Below are 25,578 nucleotides of genomic sequence, written 5' to 3' on the forward strand. Positions count from 1 at the left end.
ATGTAAGCTGAACTATATTTTTGCCATAGAAGTTGTCTTCCCAACAATAAATAGGCATGTTCACTTTCATGTGCAGTTTATAGTTTCAGAGAATTGCAGCTATTCAGCTCTTTCTATTACAGCAGCTGCAGGAATACAAGTTTGAGTTCATACGGATAGTGTGCAGCCATGAGCATTACGTACAGCTTAGCCTGCCGACCTTGCGCTCGGGCTATGCAAGAACTAAAGGTTAGTTGTCCAGATCGTAGTAATATCATGCAATTACTTTATGACTCTTCTTTTGTTCTAATTCAGTATGTTTCCAAGATGTGGATGATACGTGAGCGTGTCGTCATCCGCGAAATAAAAATGGCAAAAATTCACCAGTCAAGCGAGTTGTCATAAATTTTTATCGATTGTTTTATGCTTGCAAATAGTCGAAACAGCGCTTGCGAATGATGCGGAAAAGAATGCAGCGAAAGCTATTCAATTCTAAACATTTTCACACTTATGTCATTTTCATTTCGATTTGAGTAGTTCCGAGTGCTCGAAAGTTCCGACTGCAGCTACACATGACAAGACTGTGTCACTAGTTATTAACCTATGGCGTAGAGATCATTATTTTTATAACAAATCACTGATATTCATCCACATCATGCAAATGTTCATTGAGACACTTGTCACATGGTAATGCAATGTGCACACAACTCCAAACCTACATCATGCGCATTATGGAAACATAGTGAAGTCGCATATCTCACTCTATGTAGTATTGGATACCATCCAGCGTTGAGATCTTTGGTTACAAATCATCTTATTTTGCTCATGCGTGTACTTTTCCTATTGTGTCTTGTTACATGGTTTGTATGTTTGCTGCGCAGGAGAAAAAAAGACAAGTGTTACAGGTAACTTTCACCGATTAGCTTGTAGTTATTGTCACTTCTCAGTCTTCACTATCTCGCTTCGTAGTCCGAGTTTCTACCTACCAACAGTGTACTGAAATGGGAGGTTGTGCTTTAAGCACTCACCTACTTCTTTTCTTAAATTGCGCTTTTGATAAAGCAATGCAGTGAAGAGGGATTCACAGCTTGTGCACTGTAATACTTCTGCAATATTTTACGCCTTCCATTTTACGCCTTCTTTCCGGTCTTTATTCATGCTTCATCTCTTCCTTCTCGGCTCACCTCAACTCTTCATAGATTTAATGATTTCTACCTGAGGTCTGTTACCTCGCACTTCATGCGCTAATGCGCTCTAACCAATTGGTTGGTGTGTTTACTGACATAATGTGGCGTGTATTATACCGCTCTTCTTATTCTGTCGTTCACTGTTTTAGCATTGACTCCTCTGAAAAATAGTAAGATCGTTTTGTCAGTTATGAGTTTATACTATATGTTGTATATTGGTAACCTAGTGGTGGCTGGTAACCTTGCGCACCCTTACTGCTGACTTGTGCTTACCTTGAGTTGTCCACCTTTTAATTAGCCGCATTTAGAGCTTCAAAGATTTTGTTGACTTAAAGAAAAGCTTGGATGTCACATGATTACACGATAAAGCACACCTCCTTACTCATTAAAACCTTAGTTTGTTTCATAGGACATTTGGAGTTGCTCCCTCATATTACGATAAATACGCCCTTAGATCAGTCATTGTTTGTTGCATGCATTTAATAGTTTTGTAAAGAGAATAAATCGATGTCTAATGTTTTACCACCTAAATTTTATCTCCAATGGCACCCATATTTTCTCTGATTTTGAAGTCGACGGTGTTTCAATCAATTTTAACATGGTTCATCATCCCTAGTAGATAATACTTCACCAAGTAAGGTTTATCTCACCGTGCAGTATTTGTCTTGCCGTACTGAAATTATCTCCCCATTAAAATTTATCTCTCTAAATAGATATTCTCTTATAATGTAAAAATAACTCACCGTGTTGCATTTACATATAGGGAATATAGGGCATTGGGTTTATTTCATAGTATCACCTCATCTCGTCTAAATTACCTGGTCGTGAAGGAAGGTCAAGTATTCTTAGCCAACCAGCTCTATTATTTTATCTGCACTATTAGCCTGTTTCGGTGCACTCTGTATTCACCTTCAGCAGTACAAACTGTTTGTCTATGTTTCCGTAAGTTGGTGCTAAAACGATTCACTAGCATTTTTAGACACACAGTTTAGCAACTGAAGCTTTTTATCTGGAAATCCTTTTGAAGATTTACAAAAAAAGACGCCATTGAGAACAGCACTGAGGCTCATATTTTGTTGTTTCCATCATTTCATTCTGACATAATAGATAAGCTTCAAGTTTGGTATTTTGCAAGCAGCTGTTAGTTTAAGATTCATGTACTAAAATATTTCAACTAAATCTCTCAATTTGATAGCAATTTGGTCCATTAGCCATTTTTATTTCTACTTTTTAATTTTTCTTGATAACACGCTCTTCAATTTCTTGCCTATTCTTCTTAAAGTGCCTGTCATGAAGAATGGCATTCTGAACGAGTTTATCGTTGTTCAAGATGGCAAGTATTATCTGTCTACTAAAATGATAACTCACTAGGAGTCGCCCTCTCTCACAAGCTGCCATGTGTAGCCATGGATGAATGCATGTAGCAATAATAGTCAGCCAAGGGCTCCTTCCTGGTCTCGGGTTATTGTCTGGGCTTTCTGTGTGGAGCTGGGCTCCTCTTACTGTTCACTAGCTCTTCATCGCGTTCACCAAAGCATTACTTAACCCGGAGACCTGCCTAACGCTCGCGTTTCGTAGCTTGCAATGCAAAAAATGGTCACTGCATGATTATAGTTTTTTGATAGTCATCCCCTTATGTCTTGTTGTAACTGACAAATTTTGCCAAATAAAGCTATCCCATAATGTTGTTTTCCTTTTCATCCATTGCATGGCGGATACACTAAGCTGTCGGATATCGCTTTTAACAATCACTTCCTGGAGAAAATTTTTCATGTAGTTTTGTTGTACGTTATTGCATCGCGTATGCCCGGTGTAGGCCCAGCAGGTGTACTAGCTGTTATGTTGATATACCTGCAACCACTGGAGGCCCAGCAGGTGTACTAGTGGTTATGGTGATATACCTGCAACCACTGCAGGCCCAGCAGGTATACTAGTGGTTATGGTGATATACCTGCAACCACTGCAGGCCCAGCAGGTGTACTAGTGGTTATGGTGATATACCTGCAACCACTGCAGGCCCAGCAGGTGTACTAGTGGTTATGGTGATATACCTGCAACCGTTGTAGGCCCAGCAGGTTTACTAGTGGTTATGGTGATATACCTGCAACCACTGCAGGCCCAGCATGCGTACTAGTGGTTATGGTGATATACCTGCAACCATTGTAGGCTCAGCAGGTGTACTAGTGGTTATGGTGATTTACCTGCAACCATTGTGGGCCCAACAGATGTACTAGTGGTTGTGGTGATTTACCTACAAGCATTGTATGCCCCACAGGGGTACTAGTGGTTATGGTGATATACCTGCAACCATTGTAGGCGATCTCAAAGTAGAATCATCGGACAAATCCAGGCTAATTTGGCAGCTTTTCAATAAGCAACTTAAGGCAGTGCTGACAGCGAACTTGTAAGACTTCAGCATAAACTCTGTCACTTTATGCAAACTTGGTTTACTCTAACTTTCCAGCCAAACTTCCCCAATGTGAATCTTTGGAGTCGGTCAAGTGATTAACATTGTATTAGAAATGAATGCCAAATTTCTGAACATTTAAAAATATATTTATAAACCTGCTTATATACCTATATTGCATCCCATTATCAACAAGGGAGTGCAATTAACAAATTTATATTCTCGTCGACTCACTAATATACCAACAAGTTTTTCTCCTGTTAATATTTTACAAAACCCTGTTTGTGCTACCAATTATTCAGTCAAAAAGGCCATAAAGACTTTTATCTATCTTTTATCGATGCAAATCATGTGTTACTATAGGTAGAATATAGATTAGCTCCAAAATCAGGTAGTTATACTAATTCTGTATGTGTGATGTGAGCATAACTTCCTACTGGCATAGATGACTTCTAACAGCGTCCACCATTAACCAGGTTTTAAAAATTGTGAAGAGTTATTATGCTTTCCTTTTTTGTACCAAACATACTCCAGAAGTTTTGATGATAGTTTTTAGTCACAGAATGCCATGTTGATGAAAGCTTTTTGAAAACAAAAAATGGCTGCAAGAGAAGACAAGACGGCGTATCCAGGAACAAAATGGCTGCTCCATAGCAGCCATCTTGCTTTTACCACGGAGCATCTGAGCTATCTCACCTAGATATAAGTTTAGCTGGATATGCATAATGAAGTCATTGACGGGCAGCAGCATAGATCTCATCAGTTTTTATTTTGTGCACTGCTGCTGTGTGACACAGTGTGCCCTGCTGCTGTGCGACACAGTGTGCCCTGCCCATGTATGACAGAGTGTGGACTGCTGCTATATGACAGTGTGTTTCGATAAACCTACCCTCAATCAATCGTACAACATCCCCAGTACGCTAAATAAAAAAACGCCTCATGATTGGTTAATTGAGTCTGATCTATTCAATCATCTACAATTTTAGAACATGATTTTATTAATATGAAGGTGACACAACGCCCGCACCACTATTCTTTACGCTAGTTTACATGGTTCCAAGACATACCATGGACATAGTTCTTTTCTAAGCATATTGATCAACTGTGGTTAGTAGTCCTTCAAAGCTAAGAAAATAATACTGCAACTAATTTCTTTTATAGATTCAAAGTGTGACTACACTCTCTCTACCGACTACAGGAAGAAACATTTCCTCTCAGGGCTCCTTCTGCAGGAGCTAAAGTCAGCCCTAAAGGAGATAAAGGAAGTTAGAATGGTTGCCATAGTTACACTGCGCAACCAATTGGCTAAGCATGCTTTAGACAATAGGTACCAGAAAGAGGTTTGTATCCTAGCCGCCAAATATGGCAACAAGAGCACTTTTTAAATGGTTTCACTAAGCTTGCACTCTCTTTAAAGGTTGAATTGCAACAAAATTCATATTACAGTTATTTGGTATCAAAAGATTCACCATGTCTTACTCTTCTGCGTTGCAGGTGCAAAATATGTGGAAATGTGATACAAGCTCTTAAAAAGCTCAAAAACGAAAAGCCGCCATAGATTGGAATCAGTTTATTTCTCTGACGTAGCCATTACATTTGGTTATTGTTTTGTCACGTGATGTTTTTACGTATATTGAAAGGCCAATAAAAGGCTCAATATAAAACTTCTCGTAGCACTAGTTTATGACAAACATTTCAGGTTTTACCGAAGACCCCGTATCAAATATAGATGCTCGCTACTTTACAGTTTTGTTTCGGCTTGGTCTAATCGTCTAGTCGTAATCTGATCATGTGACCCATACTTTGCGAATAATTTCTGCAGAATTTTTCGATTATCACAAGTGACCAACAGGTTCGTCATGTTTATGAGACAATGATATGTACCCCTTCGAGCTAGGGTGAAAAATTAAACGAATTTTTACGGTAGGTTATAGGATATCACTGCTAAAAGTGACAGCATTACAATGACGATAAAACAGACGCGTAAGAACAATAGACATGGTTTTATTGAATGCGTGAAGTATATTTGTGAAAATATTTCGACGAATGAGGTTGCGTGAAAGTGTAAACAGAAGCCATCTTGTACAACTACGTCCTATTTGAGCCGTTTTGGAAAGGGATTCTAATCTACGGCGGTTTTGTGATGGCTACGATTAACTGTTCGTTTTTTTAGCTTTGAAGAGCTTGTAATCACATTTCCACATATTTTGCACATACAACACAACAGAGTAAGACATGGTGGATCTTTTGATACCAAATAACTGTAATGTGAATTTTGTTGCAATTTAACCTTTAACGTCTTTCTAAATACATTACATATACTTATGGACATTTTTGACGCAACCATATCTTTAATACTATGATTGTAAACTTAGGCAGGGCTTATTGAGAGTTGAGGCTATATTCACTTTAGGCACATGGATTATGTACACAATACACACTGACTGTATTATTTATTCATATAGACTTTATACATAACACACAAACTGTATACTTTGAGCACTTGGACTGTGTACGTAACAGGCATATTATATACACTGCATTGACAAATTTTATATACTGTGTACATGGCTATTTATAGTGTGTACATGAACTATATATACTGTTTGCATAAACTACATGTATATGCATGACACACAGGCTATGATGGATACAGTAAGTTAGTATAACTGAAAATTACAGTAAAATAATTAAAAAGAAAGAAAAGAAAGTGGTCAACAAGTTGATGGAGCTTGTAATAAAGTATAATAAATTTTAACTGTCTACTTAACTTTGTTTTAAGCTACTAGTATATATGCTAGTACAGTTTCAACACACAATGCTATACTAGTATATATGCTAGTACAGTTTCAACACACAATGCTGTACTAGTATATATGCTAGTACAGTTTCAACACACAATGCTGTACTAGTATATATGCTAGTACAGTTTCAACACACAATGCTGTACTAGTATATATGCTAGTACAGTTTGAACACACAATGCTATGAGATTGTGTGTTCACATTCGTACCTTATGGTTCTCATAAACTCTGCCAAAAACAATCTCGACATTCCTAAAAAGAGACAAGTTCAATGCCTCATCACTTCTTGTAAACAAGCTATTTTACTCCTTATGGTATGTATGATGTATTTACACTCAGACGCATTAAATTTCAGGGTTATCTTGGAAGAATTGTAACCCTGTATCTACCACTCTTCAACATTATACTGGAAAATAAAAACAGGCTACTCCCGCGTGAGTCTATCGGACACATCTCCCTTTCTAATCGGTATGTTTATCAAATCATCTACATTGCATGTTTTTAATAGCTTTCTTGTAAAACAATCAAAGTGTGCGGAGGAAGGGCTTACCGTAACCTTTAGAGTGCTATGTTTGTTCTTCTCCAGCCTGCTATGTGTGCTATTAACTTTCATCAGATCTCTAAAATGAAACCAACTCAACATCTGTTCTGCAATGCTGCCAAAAACCTTTACAAAGAGGCTTAGTTCATAAACGATCGAACTCCAAAATATCGCAATAAATTGTAGTTGTCTTCTCTATGAAATGAAATCACTCGTAAAAACAAAATGCCATAAATTATAATTTTTTTCAATACTTATATTTTCTATTTGCTTAATTAATGATGTGGATGTGCTGGTTATGCTTAGTTTGTTATTGGAGTGGTCTGCTTTTGTACAGTAATTCTGTGATGCTGCCTGATGCTGACACAGTCTCCTTGAGTGAGCCAAGTATGACTAAGGCTAACAGTCTTCCATACAGCAGCAGGCTGTCGACAGTCATCCCTCCCAGTGATGCAGGTGCTCCCGGCTCTAGCGCTAATGACAGTGTCATATATTCAGTGATAGCTGGCAACAGTAAGTCTGAATATTGACCAACAGTAAGTCTGAATATTGACCAACAGTAAGTCTGAATATTGACCAGCAGCTCAAGTTTTCTTTACAAGTCCAACTACTCTTTTAGTTCAGTATCAGCTAAATATTTGAGAATAGAATTAAAAGAATTTCAACTTCAAGTATCTTCAAGGGTTCACGCATCTGCTGAAATATAAATTTGTATGTTAAAAGGCGCGTAAAAGAAGAAGTTGTAGAACATTTTTTTCATTTTCACCTTCACCTTTTCTTTTTTCACCTTCATTACTTCAGAAACATGAAGCTTTGTATGCAATAAATTATTGCAAGTGTATATTTATGCAGTTGCTTGAATTTCACAGTGTATGTTGGAAACCTTGTATGTTGTGGCAATCATATTAGCTTCCATTACGTTTGTATTTAAGAAAAGGAAATGTTTTGCTTATCTTGGAAAAATTATTTTTTGTTTTTGTAATATTTGAACATGTTTTGTTAAAATAGCATTAAAAAGTTATCAATTATGAGTTGTGTCAACTTCCATGATGTTTGTGAATTGTAGAGCAGCACCCTATAGTATTTACGTTACGACTATCACAGTACCTCAATTATGTAGTAATGTGCAGCTAAAGGAGTTAGACTCTGCAAGAGAGCCTCTGCATTTTATTATCACTGTTATCATGTCATGATATTTGCTAACCATAGACTAAGTTCTATAGGTGCATGTTACTATCACTATTATCATGTCATGATATTCACTAACCATAGACTAAGTTCTATAGAGCATCTGTTACAGAAAAATCGGTTAAGCTGTAGTGTTTCTCTGGCTGATACATTGCCAATGCAGCACATCGTGTCTCCGTCAGTCCTGTAGAATTGATGTACGCGTGGTTGGCCAAAAGAGCTGATTTTCATTGATCGTGAATTCCAATTCCATTTTATGCATGGCCATCGCAGTTAGTTTTATTTGAAGTTCCTTTTCGAAGGACGAAGATGTGGTTTTTTATATTAATACCCATATATGGACAATGATATTTGTACATGCAAGAGCTATGTGAAAGCCTCTGGTCTTTATCTTCTTTTTTTGTCCATTTTCATGAACCAACATAATTATTCTTTTTGTATTCGACTGTATTTTTATTTGTTTGTTTGTTTGTTTGGCTATCAACCCGTAACTTTCATTCCTGGAACAAAAATATATCAGTAGTCACACAAGGGCTACCATTATCATAAATGGTTGATGATCGATAATAGATCATTCCTAATTGCATGATGGTTCAATATCGATAAGGGAAAATCCAGCAGAGATGTTTTGTCCGTCACTCGATTTTTATCAATTTTTATTGGTCAATCTTTTTGTCAACGCATCATTTGGTTGGATAGCAACCGTAGCGGGTTGCTACACTGCTATCAGCTATCCAGCACCTATGAGTAGTATCAGTATGTCGCCACGACTTTCGTGCACAAGTAAGCTAAATTAATAAAACATACTGCATGAGAACATAACTCTAAATTTATCTAGAGATGCTTATATTATCAAATTAGATAATCTTTCATTGATGAAACATACTCAGCATTTCACAGTTGAAGTTAGCAAGTCTTAATTTTTGTGGTTATATCGAGGATTTCTCCAGAACTAGCCTTAGCTTTCTTTATTGTCCGATACACTGTAAGTTTTCATCTAGTTGTGGAATTGTAGCCTTAGCTCTCATTTTCTTACAGTGTTACCCCTGAAGGTAATGAGGGGTGGAGGCGATAACGGGTTGGCAGGCTCTCGCTCGTCTATCTGCAGCAATGATTCAACAAGCACTATCGATGCTAAAGATTCTGTTTCTCTCGCTGGAGGACAGGCTAGGTTTGTCCTCATTCGCATGCAATCAGAATGTGTCATTTATCTCCATCAGATAGCGTCGCTGATGTCTGTCTAGAAAGAGTTCTTTGTGTATCTAACATTATCAGCATAAGTGTTAGTGCGAAGGGCGTAGATGGAGTGAAAGTATCGATGTTGTACGTATCAATGGACTGTGTCAGTGGTAGACTGGTTTATTTCAGAGGTTCAGGTGTCGCCGGTCAGACCCAAAGCGTGAGATATGACAAGTTTGAAACATCCGAAGTCAAGGATTTACTCCTTTGTTTTCTGTTTGTTGTACGGAACATGCCTGAAGGTGAGTAGCCACGTCAGCGTTTGTCGTGTCAGCATTTGCTTTGGTGCTCTTTGGGATTTTACCAGGCTACAGTTTCTAAATAGCTCATATCACCAGAACTCGTACTCATATCAGTAGAACCAACATGCTGCATCTACCTTAATATGTTTTAGTTTAGAACTAGTTTTGTTTACAACCTTCAATTGACCATCTCAACTCCTCCGCAATACTATTAGATTACCAACTTTTAAACACGTTTGTTCAACTCACTGAATATTTCTTAATATTTGTTTGTTAATTTTTTGTTTTCTTTTTGACATGTCAAAAAATCGAAAAACATTGTTTTTTATGATTACCAATGCCAATACAGAGTTAGACATACAACATATTATTTAACCTTTTACCATGTAAAAAACTGTAAATAAATAAAATATTTTAGTTTCATTTGCATCAACATTTATTGTGTCGAGATTTGTTAGGTCAAAAATAACTAGTTGTTAAATTGTTTTAACTTTTCTGTTTATGAACTTGTATGCTACGTATATACGCATACGTGTTATATTTATCTATTGTACATGGTTACTCTGTTACAGATGTTCTCCTGCAGTGGATGTCGAACACATCAGAGAACGATCTTGCACAGCTTTTTGAAGTCTTTGAGTGAGTTATCGGTAGTATCTTCCGGACTAACTAAATATAGTGCATGTCGGAGTAGTAGGGTATAACTGGAGGCACTTACATGTGAGAGTTGTTTGTCTGAGCTATTTTATCAATTTACTTGAAATATTATTGTAGCAGTATGATTTGACCTGTCTTTTATTTAACTTTGAGTGTTTTTTTGTAGTGGAAAGTTTATAAAGCAGTGCCTCGCTCACCAAGCTTGTTACTGTTCTCTGGGAGCATTTCCGGTGTCTTGTGCAATGTCAAAGCATTATAGAAACTTTGCAACGTTTTCAATCAATTTTCAGTCAATTTTTTACTGGCAGCTCATAAACATTCATAGGATAGTTGTCGTCGGACCCGTCAATAGTAGATAACTCCAAGTGTTGTAACGCTAAGCATGATATGTTTGTAATATTTTATGTTTTATCGTCCCTAGGTAATTTATAGCGAGCTAAGATAAATTAGAAAGTAAATGTTTTCCCGCTGCACATTCATAATTGTTCTGTGACGGATGATGCGCATCATGATTCCTTGTAGGATATGTCTGAAGCAGTTCAAGTATGTTGGACGAAAGACACTTACTTCCATTAGGTAAGCATCTGTCACGCAGCTCTGGTAGTTTGTATGGCGTCTGACTGAGCTGCAGCGTTTTGCAGATAGACTTTTACGGGTGTTTACCCTTTCATGACTGAGCCCAAACGACCCGCAAGTAATGCGCAGACCACACTATTTAGCAGCACGTTTTGTATCTCGAACATTGCTGCAAGAAACCTCCAATTTGTAGAAGATCACGAAATAAATATGCATCAGAAAACTCAGAAAATTCTCTACAAGTTGATATATGTTGCTTACAATTAACTTTGAAGATCTTATAATCCGAGTTACAATTATTGGAGCTATTATTTTTTTTTAATTATGCAGTTTTAAATTGAAATGCATCTGTGGATTTTATTACTATATTTAACAATGTTGTATAAACGCCTGATGGGCTTGATGGACTTATTCCATGTTTGCTACAATTTGTAGGAAACATGAAATGAGTTTTTCATATAACAAAACTGGTTTTTAAGGACATGTACAATTAAAGTTGCGTTATGATACTTTACTCAATGCCCAGTTTAGATAACTGCCTTGGTTTATCAAACGACGTGTTACAAAGTTGCAAATTTATAAGATAAATCATAATAATCTCTCATTTGTTAAAAATAAATATGTAAAGGCAAGTGCCATAAAAAAGTTTAAAATACTTGCAGAAACCAAGATAAAGCATTTAAATAAATTTATTTATCGTCGCTAGCTTCTTGGCTTGCGGTACCAGTTGTAATCTCACTGTTGCTTTCATTATCCCTCACTTCACCTTTTTCTGTGCTTTCAATTTTCTATTTGCCGTCTTGTAACCTAAAATCTCCTTTTGGACTGCTGACCCAATCGATATCAGCATCAAACAAACTTTTTAGAAGAACAAGTATTTGTGTTGCCATTTTCAATAATTTTACAGAAAAAATGATGGACTTTTATAAACGAGCACTGATTGCGCAGTAAGCACAAAGAATAGTATAATAGTAGTATAAACTATATCATGTGTGAAAGTATTTTTAAAAAGTCTTTTTAAATCCACACCCTTTTGATTCATTTTGATATCACAGATGCTCAAACCGATATTGTCGGGATCCGTCTCGAAAGGGTTTAAGCATATCATTTATCATGACGTGGGCCTATTTTTTGGAATTTGATTTGAAGTTATAGCTGAACATATGTGCACAAGCTTCAAGGTAGTTATTCTAAGACTGGTTCAAAAAATCATTTTTATCAAGTTTTATCTGGTAATTTATGGTGTAATTATCTCGTGAACAAAATACTCAACCCTTAGGACCTGCGTCAACCAGTGTTCTCTATGCTTGTTGTTCCCGAAATTGGAGCAAGTCAGCATTAGCATTTTGGTAAAAATTAGATGTCCCAAAGATGGGTGTGAAGTATTGGAATAATTTTACAATGTTGACAGCTGCTGAAAATTATAAATTGTTTCTGTTTTTGAACTAAAATACTTACAAATCATTCAATAAAAATTCTGATTTATGAAAGAAAAGCATCAACAGATTGGTTTGTAACAATTTCTTCAAGAAAACTGTTTCATAGAAAAATTTTAATGTTTTATAAAAAAGTTTGCTAGGTTTGCTAGTTTTAGAGGTTAAAACACTCTAGCAGACTCTTTCATAGCCTGCAGTTTAGAATAATACAGTAGATAGCAACATTACATTGCAACAGTACGTAGCAACAGTGTATAGCAACAGTACATAGCAACAGTGCGTAGCAACAGTGTATAGCAACAGTAGGTAGCAACAGTACGTAGCAACAGTACGTAGCAACAGTACGTAGCAACAGTACGTAGCAACAGTGCGTAGCAACAGTACGTAGCAACAGTACGTAGCAACAGTGCGTAGCAACAGTGCGTAGCAACAGTGCGTAGCAACAGTACGTAGCAACAGTACGTAGCAACAGTTCGTAGCAACAGTTCGTAGCAACAGTATGTAGCAACAGTGTGTAGCAACAGTTCGTAGCAACAGTATGTAGCAACAGTGTATAACAACAGTACATAGCAACAGTACGTAGCAACAGTACGTAGCAACAGTACGTAGCAACAGTACGTAGCAACAGTGCGTAGCAACAGTGCGTAGCAACAGTACGTAGCAACAGTACGTAGCAACAGTGTGTAGCAACAGTTCGTAGCAACAATACATAGCAACAGTGTATAGCAACAGTACGTAGCAACAGTACATAGCAACAGTACGTAGCAACAGTGCGTAGCAACAGTACATAGCAACAGTGTGTAGCAACAGTACGTAGCAACAGTGTATAGCAAAAGTACATAGCAACAGTACATAGCAACATGATATGTGTATTTTCTTGCACTTGCGCGACACACTTTAAAGGTTGACTTGCAACAGTATGCACATTACCGTTATTTGATATGAAAAGATTCACCATGTTTTACTCTGTTGTGTTGTAGGTGCAAAATATGTGGAAAGGTGATTACAAGCTCATAAAAGCTCAAAAACGAACAAAAAATCGCAGCCACACGAGACCGCTGTAGTTTGGATTCCCTTTCCAAAACGGCTCAAATGTGATGTAGTTGTGAGAGATGGTTTCTGTTTACACTTTCTTGCAACCTTATTCGTCGAAATATTTTTACAAATATACTTCACACATTCAATAAAACTATGTCTATTGATCTTACGCGTCTATTTTATCGTCATTGTAATGCTGTCAATTTTAGCACTGATATCTTATAACTTACCGTAAAACATCGTTAAACTTTTTAACCTTAGCTCGAATGAGTACATATCATTGTCTGATAATCATGACGAGCCTGTTGGTCACCTGTGATAATCGAAAAGGGCTGCAAAAATTATTTGTGAAGTATTGGGTCACATGATCAGATTACGACTTGGCGATTGAATAATGCCGAGACAAAACTGTAAAGTAGCGAGCATCTATATTTGATACGGGGTCTTCGGTAAAACCCGAAGTGTTTGTCATAAACTAGTACTACGATAAGTTTTATATTGAGCTTTGTATTGGCCTTTCAATTCACGTGAGAATATACGTGACCAGATGATAACCAAATTTCGTGGTTACGTCATCGAAATAAAGAGATTCTAATCTACGGCGGCTTTTCGTTTTTGAGCTTTTAAGAGCTTGTAATCACATTTCCACATATTTGGCACTTACAACACAACAGAGTAAGACATGGTGAATCTTTTGATACCAAATAACTGTAATGTGAATTTTGTTGCAAGTCAACCTTTAACCTTGCTCTCAGCAAGCCATGCTCTGAAGTAGCATCACATGTAGACAAAACAAGTCTTATAAATTGCTGTCACCAGAAGCCAATTGCGATATACCTTTATTATTATTGTTGTCATCTTATTAGCTGGTTAGCATTGACATCGAGGCTCTTCTGTAGCTAATCTATCTGTTTTATAAAAAACGCTTTCATGTCATTGTTAAGAGCCTCACAAGTTATTTTGGTTCCAAAATTAGTCTGTTATGATACTAATATCAAGTTTATCGCTACAAAAAATGGAAAGGCGTGATTGTACCGTTATAGAAATGTGTATATTTAAAAGAAATATTTTCTGCTTGAAACAAAGTTTTTAGTCAAATGGGTTATTGTCTCCTCTCAGGGAAGCTTTGGCTGGAGGTTTTATTTAGCTGGCAGAAGCTGATTTTATCGATGTTTTTGGCAGCATGTCGACAGTAACAAGTTCAGGAAGATTTTGCTTTACTCACCCCTTATTAGCTAATGATTTTATCATCAAACCGTTTGTTTCAAATACCAGCTCAAGTAATAAATCTGTCATTATAATAATTCCTTTCCTTACAAAAAATAAACATGTATTTTTAAAAACCTCTCTCTATGAAGAGTATATCATTAGCTGCAAGATTATTAAAAATGTTGTATGTGCTTATAAGCAAGCATTGTGTGTAGTCAAATAGAGTTCCATAAATGAGGTTTGTTTTGTGTAAATAAATGCTTATCAAAAATATGATAATGTCACAATTAGACGCAGATTTTTGTTCATTGGTTTCTTTATTAATAATATTTAAGTTACGATATGCATTTGTTACTAGCTGACTTTACTGATTTGATTTCTTTGTCCCTTTACATTGTCCTCCATTTCAATTGACTGTTTGATTGTCTTTCCCCACCCACTGTTTGTTTCATAGTGAGTAGACAACTCCTTTTGCACATGTTCATTTTTCTTCACAACCAAATATAGGTCCCCCACTGGTGGCGATCTACTCAGGCTGATCTCAATCGCACCGCTGTAAGATCCTTTGGAACATGTGCTAATTCTATGTTAATACACTCCTATGATAAATGGCACCATCCTAAGTAGGCGGTGCCTAATGACCTATTAACTAATAGGTGGAAGAAACAGTGAAACTTTAACCTCCTAATTTTCACTTTTTACAAAGCTGTTTCACATTTAATAGCTGCCCATCCAAATTAGACAGCTCCTCTTGTCTAATGTGGATGGGCAGCTATCAACCTATCTGTATTACCTCCTCACAGTCTCTGACAGCTCTTTATGTTAGCATCCTGTCACTGTCAGACCGCGTGTCCCGTGTGTCCACCTAACACAAACGATTTCAACTATATCTATTTGTATTTATGAATCTTTTTCATTCTAGCGATGGAAGACACAAGTAAGACTATATGTGTACATCCCATTTGGTTGGCAGTTACTTGCGAGGTTAAAATGAGTGCCAGACATAGCCTGCTTGATAAATGGTCTGCTCTCAGCTTTGATTGTGCAATCAGACTCAGAATCAGACTCAGTTTGATTTGTAGTGTTTCACTTTAGATGTTCCTCGAAACTAGAGAGATTTTTTGGTTTTGATGATCACCTGTGGCCATTGGTGGCTGGGTCAGCAGAGTAAGGATTCATCAGCTCCGCTTGTCAGCATGTCTCAATTAGCTCTTTGCACCCCTTGTTCTTTAAATTAATCTATACACTCCTGAATGTTAAACCACTTCAATGAATGCCATTCTCTCCTTATTTTTAAGAGAGTAAATGTCTCCACTAGAACTTACCATACTTACAGTAGATGTGGCTGTTTTGCTGAACCGTTCACATGCATAATGTCAACATCTTCAAGGCATGGGCATCATCTCCATTCTAATTCCTTTACCAACCTGGTCACTCCGCAATCTAGCACCTGCTCTCAGTTGTCAGGTTGAAGCTGTCGTGTATAACTAATTATCTGGGCAATGGTTTTGCATGGTCTCAAGGTGTTAGATGCGCTCTTCAATGTAACATAGTAATAACAGCATTGCATTCTTTGCTTTAGTGTATTATTTTGTATAAAGTGGAAACTAATTCTTGTTTTGCTGCTTCTAGCACAACTAATTTAGTTTGAAACAATTTTGGCTGAGAAACAATTTATATATTGAGTTAGATTATCACGCTTGTCAGCATTGATGCTCATCATAGCCAGGAATCAGCATTTTCATTAACCTTGTCAATTTATTACTGTTATTTATAATTTCCTTGCACAAAAAGTCTTGTATTGTTTGCACTGCTGCTATATGCTTGAGTGTGTTTACTGTATGTGTGTCTTTCGCAGTGCTTTGGCTACAAGCTACAGCAGAGACAGTAGTAAAGGGTCTCTCTCGGTGCCGTCTCGACGAGGGGACTCAGGAAAACACTTCCGACAATCATCCGCTGGCCTCAACTCTGAACTCGACGAGTTCCTCAAAAGTAATTTAACTTGTTGCAGTTGTGTGCTCTTGTTTGTTATTCTTCACTTCAACAGGACTATTAGTTTAGTGAGACAGAAACTAATTGCAAGCTTAGGTTGAATCTACCACTCATTCTACGTGTTTCTATTGTGCGGTTGACGCAGGTTTGGAGTTGTGTACACGTTGAGCTACCTTGTAATAAGCGTTTCAAAGAACATTTGCATTTTTAAGGATTGATGTAGGTGGTTTGTTAAAAACGATAAGGAATTCTATGCCAGAGGTCAGAAGGTCATAGCGGCACACTCCTGTCTCGCTTAGCAGCACGCTTTCAAAATGGGAATGATTGAAGTGTAGAAAATGTTTAAAATGGAATAGCTTGCGCAGCATTTTAGTGCGCTTTATTCGTAAGTGCCAATTCCGTCTTCTGGATGACCCAAACTTGTGGATTATCCACGGCATCAAAACATAGTGACAGTATTCCTCGATGTTTTTGAGGGGTTGTTCTTATCCTTCGTTTTTCGTGACATCATTTTATCGTTGTCGGCCATCTTTATAGACAATTTTATCATTAAAAACACGAAGCTTTTGCAATAAATTTTTGAAAAAACGATGCTTTTGTTTGCAATTTTTTTATGATAGTATCAAAACAACACCAAAAAGTACTATTAAATAAAAAAATAATGATAATTTTCTACAAATATGGCGGCTTTTTCGTGAGCGAGCGCATGGTCAAACGGCTTGATGACGTAAAAAAACACGATGGATTGTTTAAGTTGTTTCTGTTTTCCGATGTTTTTGTATGATCTCATTTCTAGCCAATCAGAATCTGGTATGAAAAAGCTTAAGCCTGCTGTTCATTTAAATGACCAAGCAAAAGTCTTGAGACTTTCTCTGTTTCTCTGTTTTCTCTGTGACATAGTTGGCAACTGTACTAGTTGATCAACCTTGTGACAGCCGGGACTGTCATCCGGTAGAAACCCCTCTCCCATCTTTGTTTCTTAAAATAGAGCTCCTAGCATACATGCAAAACTGAGCTATGCTTTGCGAAGCTTATGCGAGTCCATACATTGCTCACGCTGTTTTATTATTATTTTACATCTTTTAAAAACTCTTTCATGTTGACTACATTGAATAAGCTCTGTTTAGTTTTGGTTCAAAGACATTTGTGTTTCACTGTGTTAGCATTTCCAACTGTTGACTGTGCTTTGATGTGGCTGTGAGCTGTGTCTCTTATGGTTTGTAGAAGCTGGAACAGGAGCATGTTGTTTACTTTGTGGAAATCTGATATTTTTGTAGACCCAGAGAATTATTCTACAGTGCTCATGGAGGGCAACCTCGTAGCAGAGGTTGGTACGATCGTGCTGGATGCCCTCGCTCTCTATACACATCAGTTCAAGGTACACAGTCTAACTTATACAATTTCAATGGATTTTAGTAAATGACTGTAAATGCAGCGCTAAAGTATATCAGATATTCTAGACTCAATTAGTTACTAGGGCTTTCTTGGATTATGTTATGGTGATGTTTACCAGACGACCCATTATCCTGTTAATCAGACGCTACCCCTGTAAACTGAGGCTCAGCGAAAGATTTTCTTGGCACTATTGAGGCTCAAAGTTACAGTTGTCATTCGATGGCAAGCTTTAACTTTCATCAATGAGCGCTTGCCATAGTTGGAATTATGATTTATGACTTACTAATCATGTTTAATAAAAGTCTTTATGAAAAAAGACTTTGTTTTTGTTTGACAAAATAGTGTTAGAATGAAGTTTGAAGAGCTTATATTTGTTATAAAATCAACTTTTTGGTGTTCAGCATTTTTGACAATACTCTTCGTGTTAATTTCAATGGTTCACGTACAAAATGAAAGGTTTGGCAGCCTATGTAGTTTCATCTTTGTACGCTGGTGTTAGCTAATGCTGGATAGATATAGTGTGACATGTGACCACTGGATAGATATAGAGTGGCATGTGACCACTGGATAGATATAGAGTGACATGTGACCACTGGATAGATACAGAGTGACATGTGACCACTGGATAGATATAGAGTGACATGTGACCACTGGATAGATATAGAGTGACATGTGACCACTGGATAGATCTAGAGTGTCATGTGATCACTGGATAGATATAGAGTGACATGTGACCACTGGATAGATATAGAGTGACATGTGATCACTGGATAGATATAGAGTGTCATGTGACCATTGGATAGATATAGAGTGACATGTGGTCACTGGATAGATATAGAGTGTCATGTGATCACTGGATATATATAAAGTTCTAGACTTTTCCGAGTTCCTCGAATGACTAGCATAAAAATATAGAATAATGTGAATATTCTGTAAAAACCTAGACCTAGAGCTTTTACCTAGAGACTTATCTGTCTCTAGTAGAAATTTTATCTCTCTTGCTTACTTGCCATTTTTCTGATGTCTATTATCTTACCTTACAGACCCATTTGATGTTCAGAGAAGGGGACAATGTAATGATGAAGAGTGTGTTTGACCTACATATGGTTTTCCTTCGAATGAATCAGTCTGAGCAAACACTCAAACACTGCTTTGGCCTCATTCGAATGTTCATAGGAAAGGTATGAACGATATTGTTCACGGAAGATCTTCAGGTTTATTATGTCAAACGTTGAGTTGTCTTCTCATTTTACGTATATAATGTTTCGCTTGTTCATAGTTGAAAATATGCCTGATGAGTGGAAGACAACTAAAATAAATGTGGTGTTTTACTAACTATTTGTCACTTGAGAGTTGTCCTCTCTATTTTGCATATTGGGACAAGCATAGTAATTTTTGTATTATCAGTATAGTACTTCCCACATCTCAGTTTTCTATTTGTTTGACCTGCTCAAATAATTGCTTGAAGTGTAAACAAGCAAGACAAATTTTTCTTGAAAAACATTTAATTTTTCAACGGAACTTTTTTAGCAGAGCTGAGATAAAGGCATTCAGATGGACTGAGTAAAAAATTATCTGAGAAGAAAAGTTGAAGGATTGTTTTATACGGCGCTATCGTGCCAGTCTTATTGAGTTGTTTAAGAGAGTCACTTCTGATCTGTTCAAGAATAAAAGAACGCAGCCGTTGATCAAGATAAGTACATATACACTCTCTCATTCCCTCTATTCTCTCTTACTAGTTTCCGCAAGTGCTCTTCAAAGGCAAAGCTACATTCTGTGGTCGACTCTGCTATGAGCTGTTGCGTTGTTGCAATAGCAGGCTGTACACTATCCGCATGGAGGCTTGCATCACCATCTACTTTCTGATGAGGGCCAACTTTGAGCACTCACGGAAAGAAAACTTCACGAGAGTACGGCTTCAGGTAGGTGGTGATAGTGACAGTAACTGCAGGTAGTTGGTGAGTGACAGTAACTTCAGGCGAGGGCTGTAGCATAAAATAGGAGGTGACAGCGAGTGAAGTGCAAGTGAAGTGACAGCTGGTGGTAAGTGAAAGTGACTGTAAGAGGTTGGTGATGATAGCGGTTACAGTTAAAGGGTGACAGTAAGAGCAGGTGTTTGCTGTCAGGGCAGACACTAGAACTATGTATAGTAGTTTTTCTCCAGGTTTTTCACTCTGTGTGTACTGCAATTTCTATAACATCTGTTATGCAATTGTAAAATGCTTGCACGGAATCGTTACACTCTGTTTGTTAATCTGTTAATTTCTTTATGAAAATGGAAATGAGAATGGAAATCTATCAAGCTTGTTGAAGCTATCTGCTGACATTTCAGATTTTATTTCATCCTAATGTTTTTGAGGCAAATTTTAGTTTACATGGTTAGGTATGATTCTCTCTGAATATTAGAATTTAATACTAATAAGGGAGCATTTATTATTCCAAGTCAAACTTGTTTGTGTTGCTGGTTAGAAAAGAGCTTATGGGTTTTACCTGTTTAAAGTTGTCTGTGTCGGAATTCATATTGTCTAATGCCTTAAGCGCACAATAGATAAAATAAACTGATTTTCACTGACTTATAGCAATGATCTTGCTGTGAAATAGTTCAATTCTCAATATATTCAGGGAAGCAAGTGATCGCATTCCTACTAACAAAATTTTCGCTCAAAATATATTATTTTGAAAATCATTTTGAACAAAGAAATCTGATTTATAGGCGTTACATTCACATTTTTTTCATTGTGTCAGTTGCTGATTCTGTACAATATTGCAGCAATGTCCTGAACTGTAGAGATCATGCAGCAATGTCCTGAACTGTAGAGATCATGCAGCAATGTCCTGAACTGTAAATATCATGCAGCAATGTCCTGAACTGTAGAGATCATAAAAAAGTGTCTGTTTTCAGATGATGGTGTCAGTTTCAACCCTCATAAATGACTTTGAAGGAGTGACAGGTCAGAGGTTTAAGGAAAGCCTTGGAGTAGTCAACAACTATGCCAAGAAGGACAAGTCCTATGCTGTGTGTACACCACATTATTTCTAGATATTATCAATAGATATTTGATAGTAATAGAAATATTTTTAATAGAAATACTTATTTTTAGGCTGAAAGCATTGCAACTTTCAAAAAATATTTTGCAAAACTTTTGCAAAAGTATCTGTGGAGCATTCGTTGTGGGCAGGTTTACATTAGTTATTTTATTTAATATTAGATTTTTTATTCTGTTTCTATTTTTACGGAAACTAATCAAAGAACAATTTTCCTTGAAGCATTTTCCTTATTGGATCGCAACTCTAGCAACATCGTCAACCAGGGCAATCGTCTAATTTCTTTAAATTTTTGCCCTTCTGTCCAGAATTCAATTTATTTCAAATGTGGTTGATGAAGATTGTAATCATTGTATAGTATGTCTGTTGTTTTACCGCAGGGAGATTTACAGGAATGGGTAAGTCGCAGCGCATGCATGATGTGTCAGTGGTAAAAGACAATCTTTTAAAGACTCTCAGAAGTTCTTTATGTGAAATATCTGTTTAATGGTGTCAGATGCTGGAGTATAAGCTAGAATTCTTAGCAGGGTTTTATCACATTTATTGTAAGCACTCATCGATTGAACAGACTATTCTATTCGCCGCATTTCAGAGAGGTGCACTGCTACGGCATTACAACAATAGCATCTTCATTGCCTTCGTTTTAAAGACGAAGGAGTTCACAAAATACGATGAGATGGCACTTTGTGTTTTGGTAGTTTTTAAATTTAAACGTGTGATGTACCTTCCGATTGACTTGTTCCGATAATATGCAAACCGGAAAACTATTTCGGAAACTATACTTTCCGAAATAGTCATTCTGGAAATCGTGGAATAACTATTTTGTTATTCCACGATTTCTATCACTCTCTTTAGACTATGATAAGTATCTACAAACAGTTACTGTTTATTGCTGTAGAGAACAAAGTTGCCCGAAGAGATCAGTAATCTTACGATGAGGATACGGACTGTTCTCATGGCTACAGAAAAAATGAAAAAACATCAGAATGATCCAGAAAAACTGGTGGACCTTCAATACAGGTGACTATTGGCACCGTGTTCTACTTTATAGCGTGGCAAGGAGCAGACTTACTGCGCATTGTGCCGTTAATTCTATTTGTCCGTGTTTCTTTGTTAGTTCCTGTTGCTCTACAGTTCACCAATTGATTTGTATGTGTCATATTCACTCATAGATGACTTCTGATGTATAACCAATGATTGTCAGCATAGCAGTTTAGGTGTAAACAGTACATGGCGGCGCTAAGGCTGTTCGACTAGCAAGTTGCAATATTTGCAACACAGTCTGATCTACTGCTGTCCACACTGTTATTTTGGTGCTTCTAATCGGTAAAAGTTGATGGCAGCATTATTCCACGCAGAGTGTAGAGGTGACATATATAGATTAACAAAGTTTTTCACTCCCAGTCTCTGAACGAAGAATGTCAACAGGATATATCATGATCTAGCCAATCATGCTTTTGCATCCTGACTTATTTTCATGTCGGAAGTTATTCATTGGTCAGGGTGTTTTGGGTAAATTTACTTGTTTGAATTGATGTGGTTGCCAAATGAATGAGTTTGTTGCCCACTTTAGTCTCATTCAGCCACCCGTTGTCATTTGTCGAATGAATGAGTTTGTTGCCCACTTTAGTCTCATTCAGCCACCCGTTGTCATTTGTCGTATGAATGAGTTTGTTGCCCACTTTAGTCTCATTCAGCCACCCGTTGTCATTTGTCGCATGAATGAGTTTGTTGCCCACTTTAGTCTCATCCAGCCACCCGTTGTCATTTGTCGTATGAATGAGTTTGTTGCCCACTTTAGTCTCATTCAGCCACCCGTTGTCATTTGTCGTATGAATGAGTTTGTTGCCCACTTTAGTCTCATTCAGCCACACATTGTCATTTGTCGTTGGCTAGTAGTTTCGTTTATTCACTCGACGTTCAACAGACTTGCCCACGAATATAGGCTAGGATGTGCGACCTAATTGTGTACCTGTTTATTTGTGGCCATTGCACTCGTCATCAGCATCTAGATTAGCAAACATTGTATCTTTACTATAATAAAAGCTGTATCTGGCACATCAGTTACTGTAGATGTTGGGAAAAGGGTTTGCATCGTACGGGATTTGAACTTGTGGCATTCAGCTTCGTAGACCGGCGATGTATCGCCTTCACCAGTTCACCACCTTCTAGCTGTTCCCAATAATATGCAGATAGTTATTCTATGTGCTTTATGGGCACACATGATGATCACTCACAGCACGCTAGACTGCTAGGGTACTTGCGTGAAAAAATTTTATCTGAAGAATACAGGGTAACTGCATTAAACTTTTAAAGAATAAAGTAATTTTATCGTGTCAAAACGGGTGCTTTTATTTCACTATTCTTCGCTCTACTTTATACACTTTATTCAACATTACAGAACTAACTTTTTACGTGTATTATTTATATAATAATGTCTGAAACTGATGGTTATTGGTGAATGATTTCAAATTTTATAGCCTTTGCTCTGTCTATGATTGTAGTCTGGCCAAGCAGTATGTCTCCAGTCCTGAGCTGCGCACCACTTGGCTAAGGCACATGGCTAAAAAGCATTTAGACAGGCAAGACCACTCCGAGGTTAGTAGTTGTCCACTTATGCTTGACCTCTTGCGCTATCGTTGTTGCTTTAAAGTATTTAGCGAACTTACATGTAAATATAGATGTCTATGTGACTGGCTTTAACTATAATAGATGAGTACGTATGCCTATGAAGGCTATAGGTATATAATTATAAGAAGCATGTTCATGTTAATAAATACCCATCATTTTTGTAGGCTGCTCATTGCTATCTACACATAGCTGGAGCTGTAGCTGAGTTCCTCAAACAAATGGGTGAGTGGCTATGTCGAGACGTTAACAATCAAATGCTTGCTCTGGTCTATATGCTGGCATTTGTACCTATGGAAGCAGTAGTAGACTAGTGCGCCATACTTGTTTTATCTGTCATTCTTTGCTTGTCTCGGATACTCAGCATCTGTATGCAAGCATCTTACATATAGCCTTCTCTGAAGGAGGAGTAGTGTTTCAATTTCTTTCAAATTAGATAAGAGGGTTATCCTCTCATGGTAAACAAATAGCCAGGACAGCATACACAGCATGCCTTACATAAATTGTCACCATCACCTTGGCTCACTCAGTAAAATTGATTATTTGAAAAATAACAGCCCAAGTATCATTAGAAATAATTTGGGTTAATGTCTCGCATGTGTCTTCAAATCAAGTATTTTCAGTCGCTACAATGCACTATGAGGATATGTGCATTTCTTAGGTTGATATTTGAATCAAATGGTTATTGTGATAGCGATGATACAAAATCTTTTCCTCCGGATTTGGTTTTAAAAGGTGATACACTTTAAAACTTCCTGAAAACAATATAACTGGATTAAGATTTTTAGCATGTCTAAAGAGGTATGTCCGTTTCGGACACTTTTGGTTTAGTGGGATAGTTAAACCTTCAAGGTTGACTTGCAACAAAATTCACATTACAGTTATTTGGTATCAAAAAATTCACCATGTCTTGCTCTGTTGTGTTGTAGGTGCAAAATATGTGGAAATGTGATCATGAGCTCTTAAAAGCTCAAACTGAACAGTTAATCGCAGCCATCATGAAACCGCCGTAGATTGGAATCCTTTTCCAAAACTGCTCAAATGGGACGTAGTTGAACATGATAGCTTCTGTTCACACTTTCATGCAACCTCATTCATCGAAATACTTTCACAAATATGCTTCACGGATGGCGGCGATTAACTGTTCATTTGTAGCTTTTAAGAGCTTTTTATCATATTTCCACATATTTGGCACCTACAACACAGCAGAGTTAGACATGGTGAATCTTTTGATACCAAATAACTGTAATATGAATTTTGTTGCAAGACAACCTTCGAGCTTAGTCGTTTTATTGGGTATAAGAAGATCTAGCAGGAAATTGTCTACTCTTTACCAATTAGTATTCGGGCTAATCTCCGTGTATTCTATTAGCTTGACTGATGTTCTTCAGTTCATCGAAGATTTATTCCATTTTATCATTAGGCCATTGCTTGGAAGTATGAACCTCCACACTATATAGGTCTGACCTATGCTAGCTGAAAGGTCAAGGGCAATTATGAGAGAACAACTCGAGTTTTACTCTACTTTTCTTCGCTAGTCACCACATTTTGCTAGATTCACATGTAAATATCCATTTAGTAGTTTTACTAAATCATGTTTTGCCTATTTTTCTCATTTTCATATCTGCAAAAAGTTTTCGTTAAAAACATCCATCCAAGTCATGGCCACTCACCTAGTTTCAGCTCATATAATAAGACAAATTACTCTACTGCAGTATCTCAAACTCTGTATGTATCTGAAAAACAGAATGCCACATATCATGGTTTGTGCAGCACACATTCATGTTTCTTTTTCCCGTGTATGGCAGTTTCCATATTGACACTACTGGTGGCACCAGATAAACATCCAGTAATCAATAAAACAAATGTAATAAATATATGTCATTCATCGATATGTCATTCTAACGTGTATCTACTGAAAGCTTTCATTTTGGGCGTTAGATTGAGAGTGTAAAATTATAAAATGAACAAATGTTTAACAAAAGCATACATACGTCAAGCCAACAGTTCGAAGC

The 25,578-nt window shown here is 37.1% G+C and overlaps 1 protein-coding gene across 9 annotated transcripts in view; it reads left to right on the plus strand.

Annotated features, from left to right (window-relative positions):
- Positions 1–25,578, plus strand: part of LOC137406570 (dedicator of cytokinesis protein 9-like) — a 106,056-nt gene that overhangs the window by 47,505 nt on the left and 32,973 nt on the right. For 4 of the 9 annotated variants that reach the window (XM_068093162.1, XM_068093164.1, XM_068093168.1 and 1 more), the window contains 18 exons: positions 123–228; positions 2,449–2,499; positions 4,735–4,913; positions 6,733–6,845; positions 7,256–7,431; positions 9,145–9,277; positions 9,475–9,587; positions 10,160–10,226; positions 10,767–10,820; positions 15,599–15,670; positions 16,362–16,495; positions 17,773–17,873; positions 18,934–19,071; positions 19,630–19,812; positions 20,793–20,906; positions 21,834–21,955; positions 23,440–23,533; positions 23,731–23,788. In XM_068093162.1, coding sequence (XP_067949263.1) covers positions 123–228; positions 2,449–2,499; positions 4,735–4,913; positions 6,733–6,845; positions 7,256–7,431; positions 9,145–9,277; positions 9,475–9,587; positions 10,160–10,226; positions 10,767–10,820; positions 15,599–15,670; positions 16,362–16,495; positions 17,773–17,873; positions 18,934–19,071; positions 19,630–19,812; positions 20,793–20,906; positions 21,834–21,955; positions 23,440–23,533; positions 23,731–23,788 — 2,008 coding nt within the window. Of the gene's footprint in view, positions 1–122; positions 229–1,315; positions 1,337–2,448; positions 2,500–4,734; positions 4,914–6,732; positions 6,846–7,255; positions 7,432–9,144; positions 9,278–9,474; positions 9,588–10,159; positions 10,227–10,766; positions 10,821–15,425; positions 15,441–15,598; positions 15,671–16,361; positions 16,496–17,772; positions 17,874–18,933; positions 19,072–19,629; positions 19,813–20,792; positions 20,907–21,833; positions 21,956–23,439; positions 23,534–23,730; positions 23,789–25,578 lie in introns of all 9 variants that reach the window. The other 5 variants (XM_068093166.1, XM_068093171.1, XM_068093165.1 and 2 more) reach the window with 4 other exon arrangements.

Source organism: Watersipora subatra, chromosome 10 (assembly GCF_963576615.1).
Source record: "Watersipora subatra chromosome 10, tzWatSuba1.1, whole genome shotgun sequence".
Classification (NCBI taxonomy): Eukaryota; Metazoa; Bryozoa; class Gymnolaemata; order Cheilostomatida; family Watersiporidae; genus Watersipora; species Watersipora subatra.